At 46.6% G+C, this 26609-nt stretch overlaps 1 protein-coding gene across 2 annotated transcripts; it reads right to left on the bottom strand.

The window, feature by feature from the left end:
- Positions 1-548: 548 nt before the first annotated feature.
- On the bottom strand, positions 549-25623 carry SMG9 (SMG9 nonsense mediated mRNA decay factor). 2 transcript variants are annotated; one of them, XM_035120242.3, is made up of 14 exons: positions 25262-25623; positions 21753-21909; positions 21594-21668; positions 20437-20680; positions 17991-18088; positions 17605-17717; positions 16278-16389; positions 15573-15668; positions 15067-15152; positions 8376-8482; positions 6863-6970; positions 6483-6608; positions 4745-4889; positions 549-2454 (listed from the first exon to the last, which is right to left on the bottom strand). In XM_035120242.3, the coding sequence occupies exons 2-14, from the start codon at positions 21894-21896 to the stop codon at positions 2376-2378; spliced, it is 1533 nt and encodes a 510-aa protein (XP_034976133.1). In that variant the 5' UTR covers positions 21897-21909; positions 25262-25623; the 3' UTR covers positions 549-2375. The 2 variants fall into 2 exon arrangements, with proteins under 2 accessions (XP_034976133.1, XP_034976134.1); XM_035120243.3 differs by lacking the exons at positions 21753-21909; positions 25262-25623 and having other exon boundaries at positions 20437-20697.
- Positions 25624-26609: the final 986 nt, after the last annotated feature.

Here is a 26609-nt window from a genome sequence, read left to right as displayed (position 1 = left end):
TTGGGAGCTGTAGGTAAGCCCAATAACATTTTGTTCAGATTTTAAAAATGCATTCTTTGGCAAATGAAATACTGAGCTTGGCTAATAACCCAAGGAAGTTTAACCAATTTGTTCAGCAAATCCTCTCGATTCTGAGTACACGTGTCGCTTAACAAGTAAGACTAGTAAACCATGGCTTTGGTTTTATAAACTGAATTCATACAAGACATGTTGGAGCTACCTATTATGAGCCAAAATCTAAATTTCCATGTTTCTTATAAATCCTGCTCTAATCAAACATGGTAAGCGTTTTTGAGGGGGAGGGGCATAAGACAACTTATGAAAACTAAGTACAGAAACCATACGAGAATTCCAGGTCTTGTCAGATCTCAATTGCTGTGATGTAGCTTTCCAGACAGCAGAATGTTTCATGTTTCCTGGGGCACTGCTCTGCCATCTAACATTTCTCTGAGGCCAAAGCATGATGTGGTTATGTCTACGAACGTTATCTCCAACCACTTCTGTCAGGGTTTGTTGTGACTACTCTTGAGTAACGACCGTCCACATGCTTGTCTTTCAGACGTTTTTATTGGTGCACATTATTTACAGTGTAACGGATTGCTCATTTCATGTCTACCCACTCAAGTCAGATTCCTGCACTAATTCCTTCCGCGTTCGCGACCAGCATAAAAGCCTCGGAACTGAGAAGCGCCTCCCTTTCCTCCTCTTTCTCAATTCCGGCGTCAGAGGGACGGGTCTTCTGTCTGACCTATTCTTGTCCACTCTTCCCGCCTCCCTCTCTTCCTGCCTATGGAACAGGGGCTCTTTAGTGTTGCCAGAGCCCTGATACTCCCTCTCCGTTTCCTGACTCGCCCATTCAGACCCCTCGCTCTCATGACTGCTTGGAGACGGGCTGCTTCTGATGAGGGGGGGGGGGTCTCTATAATCCCTTCCCCCTTACAACATCTATGAAGCATGACAGGAATCATGTCACAGACGAAAACCTCTCAAGGGATTTGGCTGTAGTACATGTACTTCACTTCTGCCACAAAGTCAGTGACAGTCAGCAGAACAGGCTGTCATGACGATGGTAGGAAGCGATGGAGGGAAAAGCAGTGAAGTGTTCCCTGGAGGAAATATCCTGGCAAAGCAGCACCCAGCACAGTTGACCCCTGCATCCCGCCCATCAGCTGATTGACAGGTGGATGTGGTTTTGTGGATATCATTTTGTGGGTCAGATTACACCCAAAAGTGGCCCATGGACCAGAGATTCTCCACCCCTGTGCTAAAGAGATGTTCTGCCACCTCCAAGGTGGATTGGAGGAAATAAAATATATATTTTCAAGCCAACTTTCATTTCTCACATGAGCACATCGCTTGAGAATCATGCTTGCTTATCTTTTTCTAGGTCAGGGTTTCCCAAACTTGGGTCTCCAGCTGTTTTTGGACTACAACTCCCATCATCTCTAGCTAACAGGATCAGTGGTGATGGGAACTGTAGTCCAAAAACAGCTGAAAACCCAAGTTTGGTAAACCCTGCTCTAGGTTGAGTCTTCCGATACCCCTTCTTCAGAGGGATGCAATGATGGACATTATTCTTTCAATAATTATATAGGCCAGGCTATGCTCAACATATAGGTATCTATGCATATCCACACTGGAGATACTGTTAGCAAAGGAGGCAGTCCAGAGTTTTGGGGGAGAAAGCCACACACAATGTGAAACAGCACGAACAATTTATTAAACAAGAATGTCATATTCCCCAAAGGGAAGTTACTCTTAACTCACATTGCTGCAGGAACAAGAAAGCTAGGCTTGGATCGAGGAAAGGGGCAGAGACTTGAGGAGGGGGAGATGTGTTGGGGTCCACATCCCTCCAAATGGAAGGTTATGAGCAACACACTCGACTACAGGGAAGTACTATCTCAACATATACAAAGCAACAACTCTCGCTCCCCACTGACCTTTGCCCTGACCCACCACTGCAACTGCGGATATATATTTTTTCTGCCCAGAAGGGTAGGAGGAGGTTGCAGGTGGTTCTGTCATAACTCCTACACTGGCTTCTGCTTTCTGGAGGGAGTCGCAGCCCATGAGAAGACATGCACAGCTCTCTCGTCTTTGCATGTACGTGGGAACGGAGCAAGACCCATGCTGGGCGGCAGGCAGTACGGTGGCCCAGTAGGGACACCACACCAATCCTGCGTTTTTGCTCCTTGCAACTTGCATAGAATCACCGAAGGAGGGCTAGGGCCCACCCCCAACAGCTCCCTCTCTGGGAGACACACCTCGCTTTGCGCCTCTGGATGCCAGCTCAGATGCCCTGGCCCACCCAGCTCGGGGGGGGGGGGGAGCCTGGCTGCTGTTCGGCAGCTACCAATGCAAGGATGTCACGCTCAGGCCAGCAGGCGGCTGTACTCGGAGAGAGCAGAGGATTTCTTCACACCATCCCAGATGCGAGCTGCATAGTGGAACCTGCCCGGGAGAGGGAAAGTAACATGGCAGTCAGCTTCAGCCCAAAGGCAAACAGAGTTATCTGCTCTGTTCCACAATAGCATCACAATACCCATAATGTTATGGCAAGTTAATCTGTATACGTATATTATTTATTTCTACTTTCAACTGGCAGTTACAGATATATATATATATACACACATACACATGTGTTTGTGTTAATTTTTTTGGAAGCAAGTAACAAGGGAGAATGAGCACACTAGAAAGATACAAGACCCCCAGAAAACCGAGGCATGCAAAAAGAAAGAAAGAAAGAAAGAAAGAAAGAAAGAAAGAAAGAAAGAAAGAAAGAAAGAAAGAAAGAAAGACAGGGTAGAGAACCCATGCCCGACGCAGACAAAACTCAGGTTTGCACGTTTTTGTCAGCCACATCCTGTTTCTAAATTTATGTGCGCAGGAGAGCTAGAAACTTGCTTTAATATACAAAATGTGCTTCTTCAAAGGCAGATTTTACAGTTGAAATCTGATTCTGCACTTATGCAGTGGGCCTGCATGCAGAGGAAATTGTGCAGCTCTTTCTCTGGCATACCAGAACAGGAGAAGGGCAGGCCTGTTCACTCCTACATAAATAAGGGTGACTCACAACGCTACCCAACTGCCTTCGGTGGCTCACAACACTACCCAACTGCCTGCAACTCCGTTTACTGGGGCAAATGAACCTCTTGCACCTCCTGAGGGTGATCTATATAGTGCACAACAGACTGAGAGCATGCCCACTCGCAGGAGCGAAACGGCGAAACTCACAATGCGTTTATAGTAGAGGCATTCCTGACTCTCACCCCTAGGTATAAAATCCTCTTAAATCACATGAAAAGGTTAAGATGGAGCCACTTCAAAGGATGAGGCACATCTTATACACAGCAATTTTTGCTCTGTTCTGAGTGGAAGTCTTCAGAATAACATACTTTTAGACATCACGAAATGTCTAGTATGTATCTCAGCATTGCCAGCAGTGCCGGATTTACGTGCAGTGGTACCTCGGCTTACAGACGCTTCAGGTTACAGACGCTTCAGGCTACAGACTCCGCTAACCCAGAAATAGTACCTCGGGTTAAGAACTTTGCTTCAGGATGAGAACAGAAATCGTGCGGCGGCGGCACGGCAGCAGCGGGAGGGCTCATTAGCTAAAGTGGTACCTCAGGTTAAGAACAGTTTCAGGTTAAGAACGGACCTCCAGAACGAATTAAGTTCTTAACCTGAGGTACCACTGTATAAGCTAAACAAGGTATAGCTTATGGCCCCACTCCCTTGGGGGCCCCAAAAAAAATTAAAGGGAAAAAAACCTGGATGTACTTTGATAAAATACATATTTTGGTATGTGCAAATGGCTTTAGATACCTATTAGGTCCATAAATTACCATATAGCATATATTCAACACAAAAACAGCAACAATTTGTTGTTGACAAAGGACAGCTGGACATATAAAGGGCCCCATTACCTTCAGTAGCTTAGAGCCTCATCAAACCTAAATCTGGCCCTGATTGCCAGTTAAAGAGTCTGATGCACAGGTTGCTATCTCTGTGAAATCGAACTGTTCTGGCTAATTGGGAGCAATTAGCAATTTACAACATGTTTAAGTTTATGGCTTTGTTAGAAGTGTGGTTTGTTTCGAGCTTTTATAGCTTTACAATAAGCTTAAGGTTTTGTGGTTTCGTGATGGGTTTGTTTTAAGAAAGAAAATACTGTTTTAAGATAAGGGAATGGGGACCAGAAGGCTGGTAATGCGATTCTGGTCTGTATCACCTGTCTTGGTGCAGACATCAAAGACATGCAAAATATGCCTTCCTCCCCTATGGAATAGACTCAGCTGGGCGACCTTGAGGCGAGGGAAGTTATTAACAGGACGCTCAGCTCTGGGGTCTGAGCCATTGTCTGAAAGCAGCCATGGCAGGGTGGTGCAAAAGGCACCATATTCGCCACGCTTCCTGGAAGGCAGGCACCTGCCAGCACATGAAAGGATGACACATAACTCACTAAACTCAAAAGGTAGCCTAGCTACTAATATGAAGATTTATTGTGACATGAGCTTTTGAAAGCAGAAGCATACTTTGCCAGGTGTGGGAAGCTGGAACGTTATTTAATTACATAAAATGATTAGCATGGAGAGCGACTTGCCTGACGAGAACGGAGGCTGATCAGATGCTCAATGGGCCTTGCAACCCCCCAAGTTAAGCCCCCTCTTAAGTTATTCTCCTATGCTACTTCAACCACCAAAATCACACACACACACACTTTCTTTCTCTCTCTCACCAGTTCTTTTCTGTCAGGATGGTGTGGGAGAGCTGAGGCCGGGACATAGACATAATCTGGCTCCGAAGCTTGGCAATCAAAGACTGGAAACTGGGGTGCCCCTTGTACCCAGGCAGGAGGGAGAAGAGGGGGCCGCTCCCAGGGGCTGCAAAGGAAAGGAAGACAGGCGGGTTACTCCATCTGTTGGCGCATCTGGAGCTTTCACCAGAATGCAAACAGCCCTTTTCCAAAAGGGATTGTTATAAGAGGGGCGGAACTATCACCCTCTTTGGAGGCTTTCAGTGGATGAAACTACACTGGCACAAGTTGGATGGATGAACACCTTCACCCAATCCAGCCCACCCAGCCCAGCACACTGGGGATGCAGATTGCAGTGTTACATGGAGCAGCGGGGAGTAATTCAGTGGATGGATTTTGCTTTGTGCTCCACGGTTGCTGCAGTTCATCATATCAGGGCAGAACTATATGCAATCCATGTGGAAACCTAAATCACTAATGCAACTTAATTCTGCTATTTTGGCTAAACAGGGTAGGCAGGAAAAAAATGTGCTCTTAAAGCCTTCCCTTCCTGCAGTTTTCCCACCCCAACTGTTCTTCTAGTAAAAGCCTATATTTTACCCAGAGTAAAGGTAAAGATAAGGACCCCTGACAGTTAAGTCCAGCCGCGAACGACTCTGGGATTGCAGTGCTCAAATCGCTTTACTGGCCGAGGGAGCTAACGTTTGTCCGCAGTTTTTCTGGGTCATGTGGCCAGCATGACTAAACCGCTTCTGGAGAAACCAGATCAGCGCACAGAAACGCCGTTTACCTTCCAGCTGGTGCGGTACCTATTTATCTACTTGCACTTTGACGTGCTTTCAAACTGCTAGGTTGGCAGAAGCTGGGACAGAGCAACACGAGCTCACCCCGTCGCGGGGATTCAAACCACAGACCTTCCGATTGGCAAGCCCTAGGCTCTGTGGTTTAGACGACAGTGCCACCCACGTTTCAAGTTACCTAGAGTAGACCCACTGAAATTAATGGACCTAACATAGTCATGATCCATTGCAATGGGTTTACTCTGAGTAAAAGTGGAATACCACCGCATATCGGTAAGCTCTTTTTTCGAGAGAAGTAACTTGGCAGATCGCTGGAAGGGAAGGATTCTGAGCACACGAAAGGGCTAAGCCTGTTGCCAACCCCTCCCCATCTTCCAACCAGGAGCCACCTGCAGCTAATTCGTATGAAAAAGAAAGGGGTAGGCAGGTGACTGGATTTCCAGGGCTGATGTAGGACCATTGCTGTGCATTGCTTCTCTTTTTCAGTTTTGATTTAGTATTTGTATCCACCTTTTTAAACAACAATGCTGTGCTTGAAGTGGCTTGCAGTAGCAATATAAAAAAAACGCCAGCAATTGCAATCACTGTAATCATATCTAAAGCATGGCAGCATATAAATAAAGCAGAAAACAAGTTCAGCAAGCAATGCCATTCAATACCAACTCATAATGAATCAAAATTCCAGAAATGGCTGCTGAGCACCAGCCCTGCTCCAGGCGACATGCTGTCTTGCTTGAGTCTCTCAGCACGCATCCCTTACCTGCTCACATGGCGGGTTAAATATTAAATGTGGATTCAATTATGCTGGGGACCAGTTTGAAGAGGAAACTGCCCAGAGAGAGAAGGCAGTGGGGGCTTCAGCCCTTCTACCTGTTTAAATATCAAGCAAAAGGGCTGGAGACACAACTCCAGCTACTCACCTGCCCTGGGCAGAGCATCATCCGAATCGCTGTCCATAAAAGGCAGTAGGAACAGGTTGACCTCTGAGTCCAGGTAACTTTGAGGAAGGCCAGGAAATATGTTGCATTCCAGCATGGAGAGGGTGCCTGGTGGAAAGAATGAGTGCGGTTAAGCAGACAACTGTCTTGATATACCCCGGAATACGGTTTTCTGGGTTTCAGGGGCTTAATAGGTGGCAGCCAGGAAGTCAGTGCTGCCTGCTGGCCCACTGGGTCAGCAACATGTTGTATTTGGGATGAGAAAGCCCAAGTCTCTACATTGCCTCCTTCGGCAGGCTTCATCTTCTAGTATTTTAAGCTCCACAATCTGGCCTTTTAAATATTGGAAAGAGGCACATTACCCTTATATTTCAGGTGAGAGTGCATCATAATCTTGTCAATAACCAGGTGCATCTGCTTCAGGTTCCGGGGGCAGAAGTTCTCTCTCTTGGCTTTGTTCTGGAGAAAAACTAGGCAGAGAGAGAGAGTGTGTGAGAAGATTTACAGGTGTCCTAAATGTGCCTGTCCCCATTGCTCAATCTAAACAAGAAGAGATAGGGCCCTCCCCACCCTAAGCCAGAACTCATCCAATTGTGGCGCTCATATGAAGGGGAGTTCTCTCTTCAGATTTCTGAATTGGCAGCTGTTAACCACTGTGGGAGTTATTTTGCCACATCTACCAGGACGCTGCACAAACACACAATCTAGGGTCCAGCTTGCAGCTTGGGGAAGCTCAGCTGTGTTTCAAGAGAAGAGCTGGGGAAACACCAACTAAGATGCCATCGGTGGCCTCTTTCTGCTTTGCCCCTTGTTTTCACCATCCCTTGGGTCTCTGCCTCCACCACCACCCACCCCACCATCCTTTGCTTTCCTTTTTTTTAAATTCATCTTTATTCATTTTTCACATAAGAAAAACATACAAAAATACAAAAAGCAAAGAAAGAAAAAACACAAAAAGAAAATAAAACAAAACAAAAACACAGCGAGAAAGAAAAAAGAAAAATTATCTAATAATCTTGTATCATCATCATAACATTTGGACTCCCCCGGTTCCCCCCCCCATTGGTTCCCCATTTCCAATTCCTTATAGAACAGTTTTCACATATTACCAATTACTTTCCAATTAATTAAAATTTCCTCTCTAATTATCTCCTTTCAATTTTATCTATTAACTCAATTTTTATATACATATATTCTAATTAATTCCCCAACTTAAATTTTTACCAGAAATGAAATTCCATTTTAATACTTCATTCTTCCCCCCCTTCCCCTGGACCCAGATTACCCAGAAATCCCAGCAAATTCCATATTTCATACCAGTGTCGGACTTTTCCAATCAATCCAGCCTGAAATCACATGATTAAACTTTTTAACCCACCCCCACCCTTACCGCAAGCTTCCAACAGTGTTTTATACGCCCAACATGTTGTTTCCCCATTTTTCTTGCTGCTTCCCAACACTTTGCTTTCCACCCCACTGCCCACTCCAGATCCCAGGGCCAGCTCCAGGTGTCATGAGGCCCCAGGAAAAAGGGCTCTCTGGTGGTCTCCCTCCCTTATTTGTGGGACATTGTCTGGTAGCAATCCAAGCAGCACCAAATGACTGGAGGCTGCTTAAATTCCCACGATGCCCTGAATTGGGGGGTCTGGTGGAAAATTAGAACTGCTGCTATGCCTGGCCACCAGCTGCTGCTCTTGTTGGGAGTACCCAGATATAATTTTATCTTTCTTTAGGGAGGCCCTTTGAGCAGGTGTCAGCTGTAGGCCATCGTAGGACCCTGCCAGATGCAATCACTCTTGGAGACAGAATACTGGGGTGAGGATGGGACAGGCCACTGATCCAGCCCAATAAAGACGTGCTTATGCTGTTTTGTACCAATGTGTGGGTAGTATTCTGTGCCCTCATCCGAGCCAGAGGAGCCGCTGGATTCGTGACTGGGAGACGGAGTGGAGGGTTTTACCATCTCAGCTGTCTGCAAGAACCTGCAACAAAAAGCCACCAGTGGTTGAAGACTAGGAATAATATTTTGCAATGAATATGTAAGATGACGCATTGTCTGAATAGACCTTGTCCCATCTCTAGTGGAGAATGGAAATACTGCAGGATCTTTCTGCTACTGGCCATTTTCAAAATTTTATTGTTGCAAGGGAAACCAAGTGATACCAATTCTGAGCACACAAATAGCTGGGGCAGCTTTAAAGATGGCAAAAGAAGCATGAAGGTGAAAGAGGCATTTTTCTTTTTCTTTCATCCAGAGATACTGGGCTAGCACCTACTGGTTGACATTAAGATGGCCAGTTAGTACCCACAGAAAAAGATATCCCTGTACTGTCTGAAATGGACCAAACCGAACCAGTCCATCACTATCAGACGTACACTCAGAACTTACAATACAAAACGAACATTTTTTCCTCTTGTCAAGACTGCTTCAAAACATATAGCACAAAATGCCAACTTTTCGGAAATACTGGGTGTTTCTCAAGGATTTTAAGTACCAACAAACAGGAGAATCACCAAAAGAAAAAAATCCATTCTCAAGACTGCAAATTTTTCTCAAGATCAGCCCTACAATTTAGCTTTCGAAATCTCTGGATTTTCAAATATACCCGTGCAACTTCAGAGCTTAGGAAACAAAATGAGGACTTCCAAGTGCATATCTGAAATCTATCAATTCCCTTAACTTACTGGTAACAGCATATATAAAGAACATGAGGTCCTATGTTTTGTCTAGTAATCTCCAGTTAAACGACACCCAAATCCAATGCCTAATGAAATCTTAGGGACTGAGTAAATTTCCCAGTACCCAGAGGGTCATATCTTCAGTGTCCTGTATAGCTGGCACCTCTCTGTAGCTCCCATGTGGAAAAGAAATTATGCTTTATTTGTATTGAATTATAGAAGTAGCAAAATCCACCACTTCTGGGAACAAGTTGCATGCTACCCAAATGTAGAATTCAGGTTCAGGTTTGAAGGGAAAGATTATGCCCGGCCCTCTTGCTTAGGCAGCAGGAAAACGAAGGGGCTTAACTGTGATGAGTAACAAGTAACTAAAGAGTTAACTGTGTACTGTAGCACCTGACCACTGAGGAAGATCATGTTACAGAATGTACCAGAAGTGTTTCTGTATGTTGCAGTTGGTTTCGTTTCTGCCTGGGAGACGGTCGCAAGATGTCTGCGCTCTCACCAGGTTGTTTGTTATTTTTCTCTCTAGAATAAACTTAAGTAGTTATTAGAACACCTTGGACTCTGTGTGTTCTTAAGAGGCTTTTTATCCAACGGCTATACAAGCTTTCGCTGTGTGAGAAGAAGAACTCTGCTGTGTGTGTGTGTTTTACTGCCAGCCCGGTTCTACGGAAGCAGAGAAGCGCAGAGGAAGCGCGCCGGGCGATAATCAGAGGCTCCTAATTGAGTCATAAACAACTCAACGGAGCCCTATACCCGTCACAGGTTATGGGTCATAGAACCTAATCAATCACCAAAGCAATAAAAGGTGATTGCAGCTGTAAAAGCCTTGGAGAAAGCCGGTGTAAAGAGCTAGCTGGGAGAAACCTGTTGTTTTGCAGTCGGCAATCAATAGATGCACTCGCTAGCAGGAAGACCCTGTACCAGAAGGCTGGGATCCGCAGTCTACCCGGAGGAGCAACGTGAGCTATTCTGAGTGAGTACACAGACACGGAGCCCGGGGGTGGACAAGATGGCGGAGCAGCTACAGGAGTCATTTGTCGTGCCGTTCCAGAGGTTGAATGGCGACAACTATGCAGAGTGGAGAGAAAGGGCCAGAATGTGGTTGCTAGGAAAGGATTTGTGGACTTGTGTGTTAAATCCTCCAACCCCTGTCGCTGATAATTCAGCAGCTGAAGCACAGAGGTTTGCAGCAGAAACCAGAAAAGACAATAAGGCTCTATGTGCCATTGCCATGAGCTGCGATGCTACACAACTGCCCTATGTGCAAAATGCTGAAAATGCCAAGGAAGCCTGGGACAGTTTGGAAAGGGTCCATCAGAGAAAAACAGCTGGAGCTAAGCTGCATGCTATGAGGCATCTCTTTGAGTTGAGACTGAGACCAGGGCAACCCATTAAGGAGCACATTGCCAATGTGATTGATGCATTCCATAAGCTGCAGCGGCATGAGCTTGTGTTCAAAGAGAAGGAAAAAGTTTATATTTTGCTGTCTAGTTTGGGAAACGCCTATGAACATTTGTGTTTAACATTTGAGTCAATGCCTGAATCTGAACTCACGATTGCTTACGTTTCTGGGCGTTTGGCGGATGAGGAACTGAGACGCCAGAAAGAATCGGCTGAGAAGGGGGGCCGTGGGCGCAGAGAAGCCAGTGGGGGTGCAGTAAAAAGCACTGAGGAATCCACTGTGAGTGCGTGCGCAACAAGGCTTTGCTATCGGTGCCAGCAGCCTGGGCACGTAGCGAGATTTTGCCCAGCTCCGGAAGCAGCCAAGGTCACTCAGCCAGGTGCCAGGCAACCCAGCGGACGTGGTCGTGGGACCAGCCAGCAGCGCCGAGGCAGAGGACGTGGGAAAACTCCAGATAAGCCTGTCAGCCGTCTTTCTGCTGCCTTAGCAACGGTTCGAAACAGAGGACAGGACAGTTTCGCTTTTATTATCGACTCAGGCAGCAGCCATCATCTTGTACCGCCTTCAGGACAGATCCTGAACTGCAGGCCACTTGAAGATGAAAAAAGCCTGCATCTTGCTGATGGCTCTTCTGGAACAATTAAAAGCAAGGGTGTTTTTTATATGCAATGCTTAGACACTAACCTTGATGTTTATGTTGTACCAGGCATGGAAAATGGTCTTTTAAGTGTGTCTTGCTTATTGCGTGAGGGCTTTGAAATAGGTTTTGCCAATGGTGTTTGCAAAATTGCCAGAGATGGGGCTGAGCTGGTAAGTGTTACTGTTGGGTCTGATGGTCTGTTTGTCCTAGATGGGAGGGGGCAAGCAGGTGGAAGTAACACTGGTGATGCTCAGGCTAAAAGTGCCAATACCCCAAAGGGCACAGAGGGCGCTATCCATAAGGATTGTATTCATGCTTGGCACAGAAGGTATTGTCACATGTCTTTTCCTTATGTGAAAAAAGCCCCTGATTTTGTCAAAGGTTGCAGGTTCAAGCCATGTCAAAAACACCTGCAGTGCCGCGCATGTGCGAAAGCGAAGACGAAGAGATGCTCTTATCCTAGGTCTGAGAGGAAGAGCACAAAGCCGTTTCAGTTGGTGCACTTGGATATTTCTGGGCCTATGTCAACGTTAAGTTTAGGTGGTTCAAAATATGTTTTGTGTCTTTTGGATGATTTCAGCCATTTTTCCTGGGTCATAACACTGAAAGAGAAGGGGGAGGCTGCCAGAGTGATACAGGAGTGGGTAGCCGAGATAGAACTACAGTTCTCCGTCACTGTCCAGTGTTTTCAGAGTGACAGGGCGGGAGAGTTTTTGAGTGCAGAACTACAAGGGTTTTTCCGCAGCAAGGGAATTAGGCACAGAAAAACCGCTCCTTTTAGTCCACAGGAGAATGGTTTAGCTGAAAGGAAATTTAGAACGCTGTCTGAACTGGTAGAGGCAACGTTGTTTGATGCAGGACTACCCCAGAAGTTTTGGGGGGAATGCTATAAATTTGTGAATTACTGTTCAAACCGCGCTTTTAATTCAGTTGTGGACAACACACCCTACTACATGTTGTATGGCAAAGTTCCGAAGGTGCACTATTTCAGAACTTTTGGGTGTGAGGCTTGGGTTCTAATTCCAAAGCAGAAGCGCAGAAAGGGAGGATCAAGATCCAGAAAAATGATCTTCTGTGGTTACGAACCAAACTCAAAGGCTTGGAGGTTTGTACCAGCAGAGGGGGACCAAACCCGGGTTCACATTAGCAGGAGTGCTACGTTCTGTGAACAAGAGGGCTGGAGACGCATTCATGCTAACCCCGAAGTTCTTCTTGACTGGTCTTCAGGTTTTGACCAGGAAGAGGAAACTCAGGTAGCTGATGCTGGAGTTCCAGGTGCTGCAGGACCAGATCCAGGTCAGGTAGCTGGTCCAAGTGGTGTAGCTCCTAGGGAAGTGAAGCAAGTAGTCAGAAGCGCACCGACTTCACCCCAGGTCAAGCCTGGGAAGTACAGCAAACGTGGTAGGTCACCCACTTCACCCAAAGCAAGCCCAGAGGGGGCTGCAAAGCGTAGTAGGTCTCTTGACAGTGCTGCTAGTCCGAGAGAGCCACAGTCAGAGACAAGCAGTTCGGATTTAGAGGGGGAAGATGTGGGACCAAGGCGTTCAAAACGCACCACGAAAGGTAAACCACCTGAAAGGTTTTCAGCTGTCAGTGTATGGGCGAACCTAGCAGTGTGTGAGCCTGAAAGCTTTGAAGAGGTGCAACAGTTGTCAGTGGAGGAAGCTAGTAAGTGGAAAGTTGCAATGGAGAAAGAGTTGAAATCCATGCAATCTCTTGGTGTGTATAGCCTAACACAGTTGCCAGAAGGTAAGAAAGCAGTCAGTTGTAGGTGGGTCTACAGGCTGAAACCCACAGTGACTGGAGAGCCTCAGTACAAGGCTAGATTAGTGGCTAGAGGTTTTACTCAGAAGAAAGGAATCCACTACACAGATGTCTTTAGTCCGACTTCGAGAGCGGAATCTTTCAGGATGCTTTTAGCGACTGCAGCGCAGAGAGGCCTAGTGGTCAACCACTTTGATGTGGACACCGCTTATTTGAACTCTGACCTCCAGGAGGAGTTGTACATGTTGCCTCCTCCAGGGTTTGAGAGTGACGTGCCAGGTCAGGTGTGGAAGCTGCACAAGTCGATCTACGGTCTGAAGCAATCCGCTAAAAATTGGAATTCATGTCTTGATTCTGTTTTGAAGAGCCTAGGTTTCAGGAAGAGTCTAGCTGACAGTTGTCTGTATCTCAGAGGTGAAGGAGAACAGCAGGAACTGTTGCTTGTCTATGTTGATGACTTGATCTGCTTAGCAAAGAGCCAGATGCAAGTGCAGAAGTTTGCAAAAGAGCTAGGCAAGAGGTTCAAACTCAAGAATCTAGGTGCAGTGAATGTTTATCTAGGTGTGCAGATAGACAGAACTGAGGATGGAAGTTTCTTGCTCAGTCAGAAAGGCAAGATTGAACATTTGCTTGAGAAGTTCAGAATGTCTGATTGTAAAGGGGTCAGAACACCCATGGAGACAAACTTTGTGAAAGAGTCACAAGTGAAGGACAAAGTAGCGTTTGAGAGTCCTGAAGTGTTTCAGTCAGCGCTAGGGAGTCTGTTGTATTTGTCACAATGGAGCAGACCAGATATTGCTTTTGCAGTCAATTTGCTCAGTAGAGAAGCATCGAAACCTAGCGTGCATGCTTGGAATGGCATTAAGAGAGTGCTTAGGTATTTGCAGGAGACCAAAGAGTATTGTTTGGAGATGTCAGCGCAAGGTGAGCCACAACTCACTTGTTTTGCAGATGCTGATTGGGCCAATCAGGAGGACAGGAAGTCAGTGACTGGTTTGGTAGTCAAGTTTGGAAATGCCCTGATTGGTTGGCGGTCGCGCAGGCAAAGCCTAATAGCAATGTCTTGCACGGAAGCCGAATTCTGTGCGTTGTCTGCGACATGCACTGAATTGGAGTACTACAGATGTTTGGTCCAGGAAATCTGGGGTGATTGTAGCCAGCCCATCACTGTTTGGGGCGACAATCAACCATCTTTGAGACTGGCGGAGTCTGGACAGTTCAAAGCCAGAACCAAACACTTAGATATCCGCTTCCGAAACGTATGTCAGAGCATACAGGTAGGCTTGGTGAAGTTGAGGTATTGTCCAAGTCAAGAGAACCTAGCAGATGGGTTCACAAAACCCTTGAGTTTCCAACGGCATGGGGAATTCTGTGAAGGGTTGGTTTTGGGGTAAGTTTGGATACCCGCTATCCCCAGTGTTCAGGTGAGAGGGGGTGTGATGAGTAACAAGTAACTAAAGAGTTAACTGTGTACTGTAGCACCTGACCACTGAGGAAGATCATGTTACAGAATGTACCAGAAGTGTTTCTGTATGTTGCAGTTGGTTTCGTTTCTGCCTGGGAGACGGTCGCAAGATGTCTGCGCTCTCACCAGGTTGTTTGTTATTTTTCTCTCTAGAATAAACTTAAGTAGTTATTAGAACACCTTGGACTCTGTGTGTTCTTAAGAGGCTTTTTATCCAACGGCTATACAAGCTTTCGCTGTGTGAGAAAAAGAACTCTGCTGTGTGTGTGTGTTTTACTGCCAGCCCGGTTCTACGGAAGCAGAGAAGCGCAGAGGAAGCGCGCCGGGCGATAATCAGAGGCTCCTAATTGAGTCATAAACAACTCAACGGAGCCCTATACCCGTCACATTAACTTCTGACCCTGAGGCACTAGGGCAGGCTTCCTCAAACATGGCCCTCCATGTGTTTTTGGCCTACAACTCCCATGATCCCTAGCTAGCAGGACCAGTAGTCAGGGATGATGGGAATTGTAGTCTCAAAACATCTGGAGGGCAGAGTTTGAGGAAGCCTGGTCTAGGGCCTTTGGTTTGACTCTTTTGTTTCCTACAGCTGTGTGACCAAATGTCTCACCTGTACAGGCTCAGATCAGTAAACCAGTCTTGTACCACGATGACCACATGACAGACAGTGAAGAGGAAAGCAGCAATCTGGAGGGACTGGAAGGAAAGCAGGTGTGAGTAGGAGACGGGTCAGGGCTTGGGACCTCAGGGTACAAGGTATTCAAAATCAGATGCACTTTTGGTGGGAAACACCCTTTGGCATTATATGGGGTCAGATGAGTTTATTGAAGGGACAAGGCCAGTGAAAAAAAGAGTTGAGGGCGAGTTATATTCTAAGGATTACAGAAGATAACAGAACTGAGCCAGGAAGCTGGCTTGAAAAGGGCAGGAATTCCCCGTTTCTCCAGCTTTGTTTTCACTTATGCCTTTGCATTATTGTGAGGACAAATGGGACAGGGAGCCACCTGCCTCTATAGGGAGGTTCACCCCCATCATCTGCCAGAGGTGAAGACTCTGCAGCTTATTCCCTACATCCACATCCGCCACCATTACCCGACACATACAAATGGTCCCTACCTGCATCTCAACGTAAGTATGAGGCAGATTATACTCCGGAGGCAGCTTGCGGTCATTGTTGATCAAGTGATCTAGAATGGAGGGACTGAGAATGGGCTACAGAGAAGGAGAGAGAAAGGAAAAAGCCTTTGGAGGGCTTGTTCACCCTGATTTTTAACCTAAGGCTACCCTGTTGTCAGTCCTCATTTCTTAGCTAAAGCTAGTCCTTTCCTAGGCCACTGGGTTTTCCTACTGAACGATGCTACCACGTTCTCAACAACTCATGGATGAAACATTATATCCTGTGAATTGAGAACGTGACCAATGTATATTCTTATTTGTTTTGTCTTTCTTCACTCACCTAGATGCTCAACAAATTTGGTACTCACATAGCTCCAACCTCTCCTTTCTTGAACGCCATCTAACAAACCCAGTGGATCACTTTCTGCTCTCAAGACTGGACTAGCTGCTCTGTCCTGCTCTCCCACACTCTGGGAACAGATTTCGTGTGGAAGAGAAGCGTTATAAACTGCCTTAAAGATCAGCTGCCTTGATCAAATAAGCTTCAATCTCACAACAAAAACAAATAGATATTTCACCAATGGTGTTTGTGGCAAGGCAGTGGAGGCCTGGCATTTAAACCCATCCAGGGTCTACTGGAAGCTGCATGGAGAATCCTCCAAAAAAAGTCGGAAGCAATTGCAGAAAGATAACCAAAGTAGAGACCTGAGTGTCAAGGAAGATGATACGCTCCTGAGTGATGAAGAAGTCGATACCACTGGTCTGGTTGCCCCCACGCTCCTTGATCTCCTGGCTCTGAGTACGGAACACATAGGTCCTGGAAGAGAGGAGAACGGATTGGCAGGAAAGAGCAGAGTTTATAAATCTATTTTGAATTGCGCTTGTGGCAGTGAAGACTGATCACTGACTGGCTCAGCTAGTGCGAAGGCATGCAATGTTCAATCATTCCTAGTGCTTAAAGAAAAAAAGATGAGAAAACGTCTGCAGCCACACATGTCAGTGTGAGGGAAAGAAAAGCTGTCAGTTTAGCAGGGATTATAATCTTACTTCGGGACACGGGTGGTGCTGTGGTCTAAACCACAGAGCCTAGCTAGGGCTTGCCGATCAGGTCGACTGTTCGAATCCCCATGACGGGGTTAGCTCCCATTGCTCGGTCTCTGCTTCTGCCAACCTAGCAGTTTGAAAGCACGTAAAAGTGCAAGTAGTTAAATAGGTACCGCTCCAGTGGACAGGTAAATGGCGTTTCTGCGCACTGCTCTGGTTCACCAGAAGCTGCTTAGTCATGCTGGCCACATGATCTGTCTGTGGAAAAACGTTGGCTCCCTCGGCCTATAGAGTGAGATGAGCGCCACAACCCGTCGTCCGCGACTGGACCTAATGGTCAGGGGTCCCTTTACCTTTACCATACTTAGTTACTGGGGACAGAAACAGATTCATGAGGCTGTGTTTTAACTGTTTTTACTGTCATGACTGTATATCACGTTGAGATGATTGTGTAGAAGACAATAAACTGATGACGATGGCAACAAGGCAAGCTTAGGGCTGGAAAGAGATTCTGGGATGTAGAGAATCTAAGGGGCAGAAATCTCAGAGGCAAAGTGGTTGAAGGAAAGATTCTAAGTACACAAATGAGAAACAGATGAAGGAGGCTTAAGGGCAGAGGAGATGGGGGGAACCATTAAGAGGAGGTGGAGGATGAATGTTACATATTGACTTGAACCAGTCAGTTATTTGGTTTAAGGCTTCTAGTACCGCTACATCAGCCTCAAGTAATGCCTCCAGCCAATCAAAATCACAAGGCAATAATCTTCAAAGCTTTATTTGCAGCACGCCCAAGATGCATTGCCCTGCATCTTCAGGCAACCCCACCCCCTAAACAGCTAAGAGGATCGCCCAACAGAGGAAGTCTCCCCAACTGCTTTCCTTATTCTATGGAATTCATTCTCTCAACTTCATCATCCAACCCTTTCCATTAAACAGCCTGATTCTGCAGTTGTAGTTACGGTTCCCCTGAGCCAAGCCCCCAAATTACCTTTGATCCTCTTCAGGCTGGTTGGCAGACAGCAGTGACATTACCATGGATTTTCCTGTGCCCTGCAGCCCCAGCACTCCAACCACCAGCACATCTGTTTGGTCCAGGAGATACTAATGTGGGACAGAGGGTGGAAAAAACACTTGTAAAATGTAACCAGCTAGGACAGAAATCACAGGAGTTTTAAAGAGCAGGGTGATCTAGGTATTGTTACCACCGTTTCTCACAGGGAAAGAACCCATCCCCAATGCAGGCATGCTTGATCACAGAACAAGTGCTGAGGAATTAGAAAGTGGGATTACCAGGGGAGCGCAGAAAAGCTGCAGGAAGAGGAAGGGGTGCAGATGAGAGATGACCAGTAGGAAACCCCTGGACTTTCACAGTACCTCAATGGCGCTGTCACACCAGTTCATCTGGTCGTCCACCAGCTTGATGCTGTGCTTCATCTTCTCCGGGGCTAACAGCTTGGCCTGGCCAACCACAGCTGGAATGGCAAGAGGGTCTGAGGTCAACAGGGGCCAGGTGATAAGTCCCACATAAAGGTTAAGTGCGTCATTATTTATTTAACTGATTAGTCGTTTAATGCAAACATTGAAAAAAAAGGTTGCCAAACAGCTTACAAAAAAAGTGAAAAAGGCCTAACGGAACAAAACAACGCATTCCAGTGAAGTCATTCCAATAAACCATAAACAAAATATGGGCAGTGATCATTAACAGCTTTCATAAGTCCCATTTGCTCCCCATTAAATATTGCAGCTCTTTCTAGGAACAGCAATGGCATTTCATAAGGCGAGTCCGACTTTCCCAAGTTCTGCTCTGCCCTACTTCTTGTTTGAACTTTCGCCAGACATTCCCACACAACTGCAAGTCATTCCCCACCCCCACAGTCACAGGGACTAGCACAGTGCTCCCCAAACTTTTTACACCTAGGCACCACCCCACCGCCACATTAAAAGTGAAGGCACAGCACATCCACCCAAGGGAGGATACATGCAATATTTCTCCATTGGCACCTAGAACAATGCGTGGGACTGCCCATTTAACAGCACTTCACAGAGGTCGGACCTCCCTTTGCCCGGTAAATACAGGGTCAGTACCAGGGACAGACATAACTGTGCACCCACAGTGCCTGCTGCCACCCTCCGAAGTTTCCCGATCCTGCAGCTCTTCCTCCTCCTATCACTGCTTGCTCAGTCGCCCCCTTTCGAGTACGCAAGCAACAACAAGTGGCAACTCCTCTGGGCAAATGGGCAACAGTGACTTGGTAGACAAGGGAACACCTTGCCCAGAGCCCCACCACCACCCTACAGCAAAGCAAATGGAATGGGCACCAAGTCAGAAATGGGGCAACTTTCTGAGCTGCTGGTGATTCCAGAGTGTCAGTCCATTTTTGTGTAAGGGCTTTATCCAGGCATCTTAACTCAGGACACAATCCTTTACACGCTTACCTGAGATTAACCCCCAATGAACTCAATAGGACTTAGTAGTTTTGAACAGATGTGGATAGGATTGCATTGTCGCCCTCTTGGGTTAATGCCAGTGCCTTTATTTTGGATGGCCACACAAAGTGCTGGATATATAGTGGTACCTTAGGTCTCTAACGCCTTGGTACTCAAATGCCAAAAACCCAGAAGTAAGTGTTCCGGTTTCCAAACGTTTTTTGGAAGCCGAACATCCAATGCAGCTGTTGGCTATTGTTCCCAGGGCAACCTGCACCAATCTGAAGCTGTACCTTGGTTTTCAAACGTTTTGGAAGTCAAACAGACTTCAGGAATGGATTAAGTTGGGCACTTTTGTTTTCACTATTTATTTTGCATTTTTGTTTTTGAGGCTTTTTTGGTTCATTTGTTTTTGTGACTGTGTGGAACCCAGTTCAGCTACTGACTGATTGATTGTGTGACTTCCCATCCAAACAATGGCTATCATCAGTGCAGGTAAGAAGAAAAAAAAATAATTTTAATTTTTATCTTCTACAATACTGTCTTATTTGTTTTATAGTACAGTACATTGATTGTTGCTTTCATTTTATGAATCAATGATCTCGTTAGATAGTAAAATTCATGTTAAATTGCTGTTTTAGGGGTTGTTTTTAAAAGTCTGGAATGGATTAATCTGTTTTGCATTACTTTCTATGGGAAAGTGCACTTCTGTTTTGGAACGCATTGGTTTTGGAACAGACTTCCAGAACGGATTAAGTTTGAGAACCACTGTATTCAGTTATGTTGGCCCAATTCACCAAAGCACACTTTATGAGGTCCGGTGACACACACGACTAGAAGCTTACACTGAGAAGTGAAAGCAGACATTCTTGAGATGCTTTGCATACCTGACTGGCAGGGGTGCTTCTTAGCACTCTGTCTCTCATGGGAGTTTCATTACAAATCAGGGCCTTGGACTAGTTAATTTTACAGTGGTACCTTGGATTACGAACTTAATCCATTCCAGAAGTCCGTTCTTAAACCAAAGCATTCTTAAACCAAGGCGCGCTTTCCCATAGCAGCGGGGGACTGAATTTACAAATGGAACACACTCAACAGGAAGCGCAACATGTTCTTCTTCCAGGGCAAAGTTCACAAACCAAAACGCCTACTTCCGGGTTTGCAGCGTTCTTAATCCAAGTTGTTCATAAACTAAGCTGTTCTTAAACCAAGGTACCACTGTAGTTGATGCAGTGTGTAGACAATGCATCAGGACCTAATACGGTACTTCCTCCATGTCCCTTCTCTCCTAATCACAGCTGGCCTCTGCAGCACCCAAAGTCTCTACATTGATTTTTTCCGGAACAGGCCAACAAGGCTACACCTCTGGAAGTTGCCATCTCTCGTGACTTACGGTCCATGACGCTGCTGGGTGCGGTTGAGCCCATGCCCCGATTCTGGATCTGGTAGACCGGCTGTGTGGGGCGCTGGCCCTCCTTCTCCACCTTGGCGACAGCAGCGGGGGGCTGAGCGGATGTCTCCGTTGCCCCCGCGGGACCTTTGCCTTCCTCCCGCGACTTCATCAGCACAATCGGCTTCTCTATGGCAGGGGTGGCGGCAGGCGCTGGAGCAGGAGTGGGGGTTGGGGTCCCCTTGGACTGTGAGGACACAGAGGCTGAGGACACAGAGGCCGAAATCCAACATCTCTCTCAGCCAGAAACGGGAGCACAGCCTCATTGGCTCAAACGCAACACTGCCTCCTTCCCACAGCTGGACACATGACTCCCCCCACCTCTGTGCTACCTAAAACAGCCAGGGTGGTAAAGAGGAGTCCCTTCTCTTGTGGGTGTCTATGCTCCAGATTCCTTGTTCCTCCACCTCACCCTATGTAACTTCCAAAAGGGAATTCACGCAGAGAAGATGAAATGAAATGAAGAGGGAATCTCTCTCTCTCTCTCTCCTCCGCCCCCAATCCCTTTTGAAACAGAGAGGTAAGGAAAGAAAGAATTAGCAGCTAAGAAGTCGATATAATATTCCTCTTGAGGAAGCGGATGAGAGTACATAATTTTATATGCACCCCACCTCTGCACAGTTCGCACCATGCTCAAGGCTACTGACAACATGGGGAAAATAAATAACTGCAACAAACAAAAGTAAACAACAAATAAAACATTAAGAAACACAAAACTAATTCCACATCACAAAATCTAAAATAAAGATACAAAAAACAACAGCAACAATGCCCCCCACCTACCCACCCACCGCCCTGTGATCTTCGGCTGAAGGGCAGTATACAAAATAAATAAATGAAAAATAAATAAATTATAAGCTCAACAATAGCCCTGCCCTAGCTGCTAACCTCTAAGCTTTCTATTTATTATATATCAACTGTCGATGACCGACAGCGTCAATAACTTCAGGTAAGCTTTGGATGGCAAGCCTGTTGCTCAGGAGCAAGCCAGAGCAGCCACAGGAGCTCTTACTGGCCTCCTTGGAGGGCAACCATGGGATTGAGCTGGGAACTAAGGCCTATCAGGCTACAGTGTGGTGGCACTATGTCTCCCAACCTACCCTTTCTGCAGGTGGCTTGGCCAGGATGATGGGTGTCTTCTGCATCACGGTTCCCACCGGCTCATCCACTGGGTCCTACAAGGAGTAGAACAGGGTCAACTTGGGGCCCCACATCGTTCCCTCACCTTATTCCCACCGCAGCCAAAGCGTGGAATTTACCCGCCGGTCTCGCTCACGATCCCAGGGGACGTAGTCACGATCCCGACCCGGCCCAGACAGGCTCTGGTGACCCAGCTCCTTGTCACGGTTCCAGCGGCGACGGCGCTCGTACAGCCCAGGCTGGCTGTGCCCCGACTCGGACATGTGGAAGCAGGACCTGGGAGGAGGAAAAACAAGTTAAGAAGCTGAATAAATAATAGTAATATCTGAGAAACAAACTTTAGTCTGAGTACATAAACAGCAACTGTCACCTGTTTCCACAAGGATGCTAAGAGACACTCAACCAGCAGGTTTTGGGGAAGGGTCAGAAAGATGCAACAAAGAGCAGAGGAATATAACAAAGGAAAAGGGCTCTGCCAAGGCCTCTCTTGCTATTTACATTGTGACGAGTCCTTTGCCTGGGGTCTCAGCTTGGGAGAACGTGGCTGTGTATGGAAGAAGGTGTCCTTTTCGAGATCAAGGGCTATACTGGGAAGCCTTTGAGGGTTGGATTTTACTATACCTACCGTACCTCTTGGGTTCCATGATCACTGCAGACGGTGACAGCAGTCACAAAATTAAAAGAAGCCTGCTTCTTGGGAGAAAAGCAATGACAAACCTAGACAACATCTTAAAAAGCAGAGACATCACCTTGCCGACAAAGGTCCGTATAGTTAAAGCTATGGTTTTCCCAGTAGTGATGTATGAAAGTGAGAGCTGGACCATAAAGAAGGCTGATCACCGAAGAATTGATGCTTTTGAATTATAGTGCTGGAGGAGACTCTTGAGAGTCCCATGGACTGCAAGAAGATCAAACCTCTCCATTCTGAAGGAAATCAATCCTGAGTACTCACTGGAAGGACAGATCCTGAAGCTGAGGTTCCAATACTTTGGCCACCTCATGAGAAGAGAAGACTCCCTGGAAAAGACCCTGATGTTGGGAAAGATTGAGGGCACAAGGAGAAGGGGACGACAGAGGACAAGATGGTTGGACGGTGTTCTTGAAGCTACCAACATGAGTCTGATCAAACTGCGGGAGGCAGTGGAAGACAGGAGTGCCTGGCGTGCTCTGGTCCATGGGGTCACGAAGAGTCGGACACGACTAAATGACTAAACAACAACCACCGTACCTGAACAACCCTCCACTGGGTTGTTTCTTGGTCACGCTTGGGTGTGACTGAATGTTGAGAAGCAGCATGTGCAAAGCCCACACACACATTGGTTATTAAGAATACTCCAAAAACCAACAGGGTGGAAATTGCTTTTTCTGCTGTAAACTATCGGCCATGAAAACCAGAAGAACAGAAGTACAACTTGGAATAGAATATTCTTCCATTGTCTCTGAAAATCCAGTCGACCGAGTTTCAACCACTGACCCATCCATCCCTTTCCCAAGGCATAATCCATAACTGTTGAGATACAGGAATTTAGGCCTCAGGCCCTGAAACCTGCTCCAAGGTGGGCTCACAGCTCAGCAATAGTATGCAGAGCACCCTCAGGTTCCACCAATGTCAGAGCTAACCAAACATGGAGGCAGGACTAGGAAAGACCCTACCTGAGGACTTAAGAACAACAGCTGCCACTCAGCGCTGAGCTGGATCATTTGCCTTCACTCACTGAGTGAGTTGCACACTGTTGTTGATTTTTAAAGGTGGTGTTTTGTTTTTTGTAAGGCTAGGACCTGAACCGATGAATTCGAGAAAGATGATTCTGACTAACAATCAGGAAGAAAAATAAAAAAATTCCTTCAGTAGCACCTTAAAGACCAACTAAGTTTTTTATTTTGGTATGAGCTTTCGTGTGCATGCACACTTCTTCAGATACACTTGAAACAGAAGTGTCAGACCCTTATATATATACAGAGGGTGGTGGGGGTGGGTGGGAATGGGAATGGGAATTTTTGATTTCAGAATTTTTCTTTGGTTTTCCAAACCACTGGAAGCTTTGCTGAAGATCGGTATATAAATGTTTGAAAATGTTCCTCAATCTTTAAAGAGCTGTGCTGTATACATTCCGGTAGGCGCAACATTTTCTCCTCTGTACCTATCAAAATTCCCTCTTCCATGCAACTATTAAAAATATAAGGGCCCTGCTCGCACTTTAAAGTGACTAGGTGCAAAGGAAGGGAGTGTTGAACCTACCACTGTGTTGCAGCTTGGGATCAAAAGTGTGACCTGGATCAGCAAATTACTTTAAGGTTACTGGCCTAGATTAAACACCCATCTGACTCAATGGCTGCATCCAGATAGCACAATAAAGCTAAGCCATAAGTAAGCATGGCTGGAATAAACCTAGCTTCCCTCCCAGGGATAGCCACAAAAAGATCCGGAGTTTTTGCTTCTAGTTTTGATTACGGTAACCAGTTTTGGCTTCAGCATTACGTCCAAACTATGTTTAATCCTTCCCAACCTGATGCCCTCCAGATGTTCTGGACTACAACTCCCATGAGCACTGGGTATGAAGACAGTTGCAGCCTAAAATATGTAGAGTAAGGTTACCAGATGTCCCAGTTTCCTGGGGACAGTCCCCGGATTTACAAATCAGTCCCCATACAAAATCCTATCATTCCTACTGAAGTTGGATCCACTGAAAAAAATCTGGTAACCTTAAGTAGAGGTCACTATGGTTTGCTGAAACTCAAGCTACCTCCCTAAGCCGCAGTGTGAAGTGACTTTGTTTCAAACACACCATCGCTGAGCTTAATGTGGACAACATGGCATGATGTGGATGATCAAAACATGAAGCATAAGCTTCCTTATGTCTACGCTGGGAGATAAACAAGGGTTATACCAGCCTGAGGGGAGGGGAGGCTTGTTATTGTCACAGTAAACCATGGTTGTTGTTGCTTTTTATTTTTGCAATGTCTGAACACAGCTAGTGTATGGCAGCTTTCCCAGATCTCGTTTCAAATGTGAGAAATCAACCCTGCGGTGCTCATTATAGCTGTGCATTAAGCACCTCAACAGGCAGCTGCAAAGAGCAAGATGGAGATGAGGAAGAGGAGCGGACCTGGAGGAAGAGGAACGGATTTAGTCCGCTTAAAGTTTCCATGCAAATAAAAGAAGCTTGTGGGGACAAAGAGCAAAGTAAACATGCCTTGCTTAAAAATAAATACGTAAATAAGAGTGGAAATGGAGCATGGGAGACACATGCAAATGATAATGCTTCTGAGCATGTGCAGAGTGTCTCACGACTTACTAATTTAACCACCTCCATTTACAGGGAAAGTTCCAGGTCTGAAGTCATAGCTTCTAGGCAAGGTCTAACCATAGGTTGTTGTTCTGGTGGGGAGTGGGGGGGGGGGGCAAGCAAAGGGACTATATTAATTGGCGGAAGGATCCACGCATATAATTCAGTTTTTAACATCACTAATACAGTACTGTATACAGCGGAGGGATATACTGTACTGTATATAGAGGAAAATAAGAGCCAGCAACCAGCGGATGGATACCGCAAACTCATTTTAACGTTCAACGAATGGATACTAGCGCAAAGCCCGAAACTACCCACTCTCCGTCCCAGAGAAATACCTGAGCGGCGGGGCGGTAAAAGCCAGCAGCCCCGCTTACGCAGGAAAGAGACCTTCCGAGCGTCCCTTGAGGCAGCCTTAGGCGGAGGAGGTAGCCTTAGGCGGCGATAACACCTCGTTGAATGCCGGTTAGAATGCGGTCCTGCGAATCAGCGCATCACGGAAGGTAGCAGGAGTGCGAACCTCGTCGGCCACCGTTGCTTGAACCAACGCGCATGCGCTGGGCGTCATTTCTCGCTCCGGGGACGGGTGAGCGCCGTTGGCTTTGGATTGACGCATGCTCAGTCTGCGGCAAGTGTGTGCATTGCAGCGCTGCTTTCGGAGCCTTTCGTTTGCCTAGGCAGCGTTGCCGAAGTAGTTTCATTTGTACGCATGCGTCGGAAGCCGACAGACCACTCGTAGTGGATCTCATTCCGGGGGCGGGGCGTGAAACCAGAGCGAGGCTAAAGGCCAGGCAGGGCGAACGGGGTAGGCGGGGCTTCCCATCTGGGAATGGTAGTGGCGTGTAATGGTTGGAGCAGAATAATAATGATAATGATGATGATTACAACACAAAACTTTCCCCCAGCTATTAACTAGAACTTGCCATGGGGGGAGTATTTTGGTGGTGTTAATAAATACTGTAAGATCATAAAAAGAAGTAGAAATGTGTAGCAAAAAAATAAAATAAAAACCCTGGCTGGCTAATTCAATACTGTACAGCATTCAGTGCAATAAGCTCGTTTACCCTGGAGTAGCGGGACCCACTGAGCTACAGGCTGCGTCTGGTCAATCATGTCTTCACTGAAAAAGCTTTTTTTCTTCCTGCATTTGCCTGAATCCCCGTTTAATTCAATCTAAGCTAAATCCAAATCAAATTGGAAATTCACAAAAGGCACACAAGCATCTCTTTGAGCCCCCCTTGGGGCGGGGGGTGTCACAATACTACATTGGCAGCAAAAAACCGCTCCTGGAAGAATTATTCTGTGGGGAGACTGAAAACAAGAGCAGCCAACTAGGATCCGAACTCGCAGCAGCCTTATCCACTCACTTTGTTCTCACCCACTTCCTTTCCCTCAATCCGAAACGACCGCAGCTTCGTAAAGCCTGATAACGATCAGCGCTGCGGATCCTTGAAAAACAAAAGACCGCCCCCCCGCCCCCCCCCGCAGCTTTGCTCAGGCTCAGAGTTGGAATAGGTAATACAAGTCCTAAAAGGGTCCCTCGGAGCATGTGCAGAGTGTCTTTGACTTTGCCCCATCCAATGAGCTTTGTTCACAGCATGAGACTCGGGGTCGTGGTTTCGAGCCCCACGTTGGGCAAAAGATTCCCGCCTCGCAGCGGGTTGGTCTGCACGATCTTTGCGGTCC

The sequence above is a fragment of the Zootoca vivipara genome, chromosome 6, assembly GCF_965207765.1.
Source record: "Zootoca vivipara chromosome 6, rZooViv2.hap1.1, whole genome shotgun sequence".
Lineage (NCBI taxonomy): Eukaryota > Metazoa > Chordata > Lepidosauria > Squamata > Lacertidae > Zootoca > Zootoca vivipara.
This window is presented reverse-complemented; position numbering and strand designations above follow the sequence as displayed.

Coding starts and splice junctions, on each gene's coding strand:
- SMG9 (XM_035120242.3), bottom strand. CDS start 21,896: ATGTCCGAGTCGGGGCACAGCCAGCCTGGGCTGTACGAGCGCCGTCGC. Junction 20,681..21,593: donor CCAAGCCACCTGCAGAAAGG/GTAGGTTGGGAG, acceptor GTGTCCTCACAG/TCCAAGGGGACCCCAACCCC. Junction 2,455..4,744: donor ATCCTGACAGAAAAGAACTG/GTGAGAGAGAGA, acceptor TCTCCCGGGCAG/GTTCCACTATGCAGCTCGCA.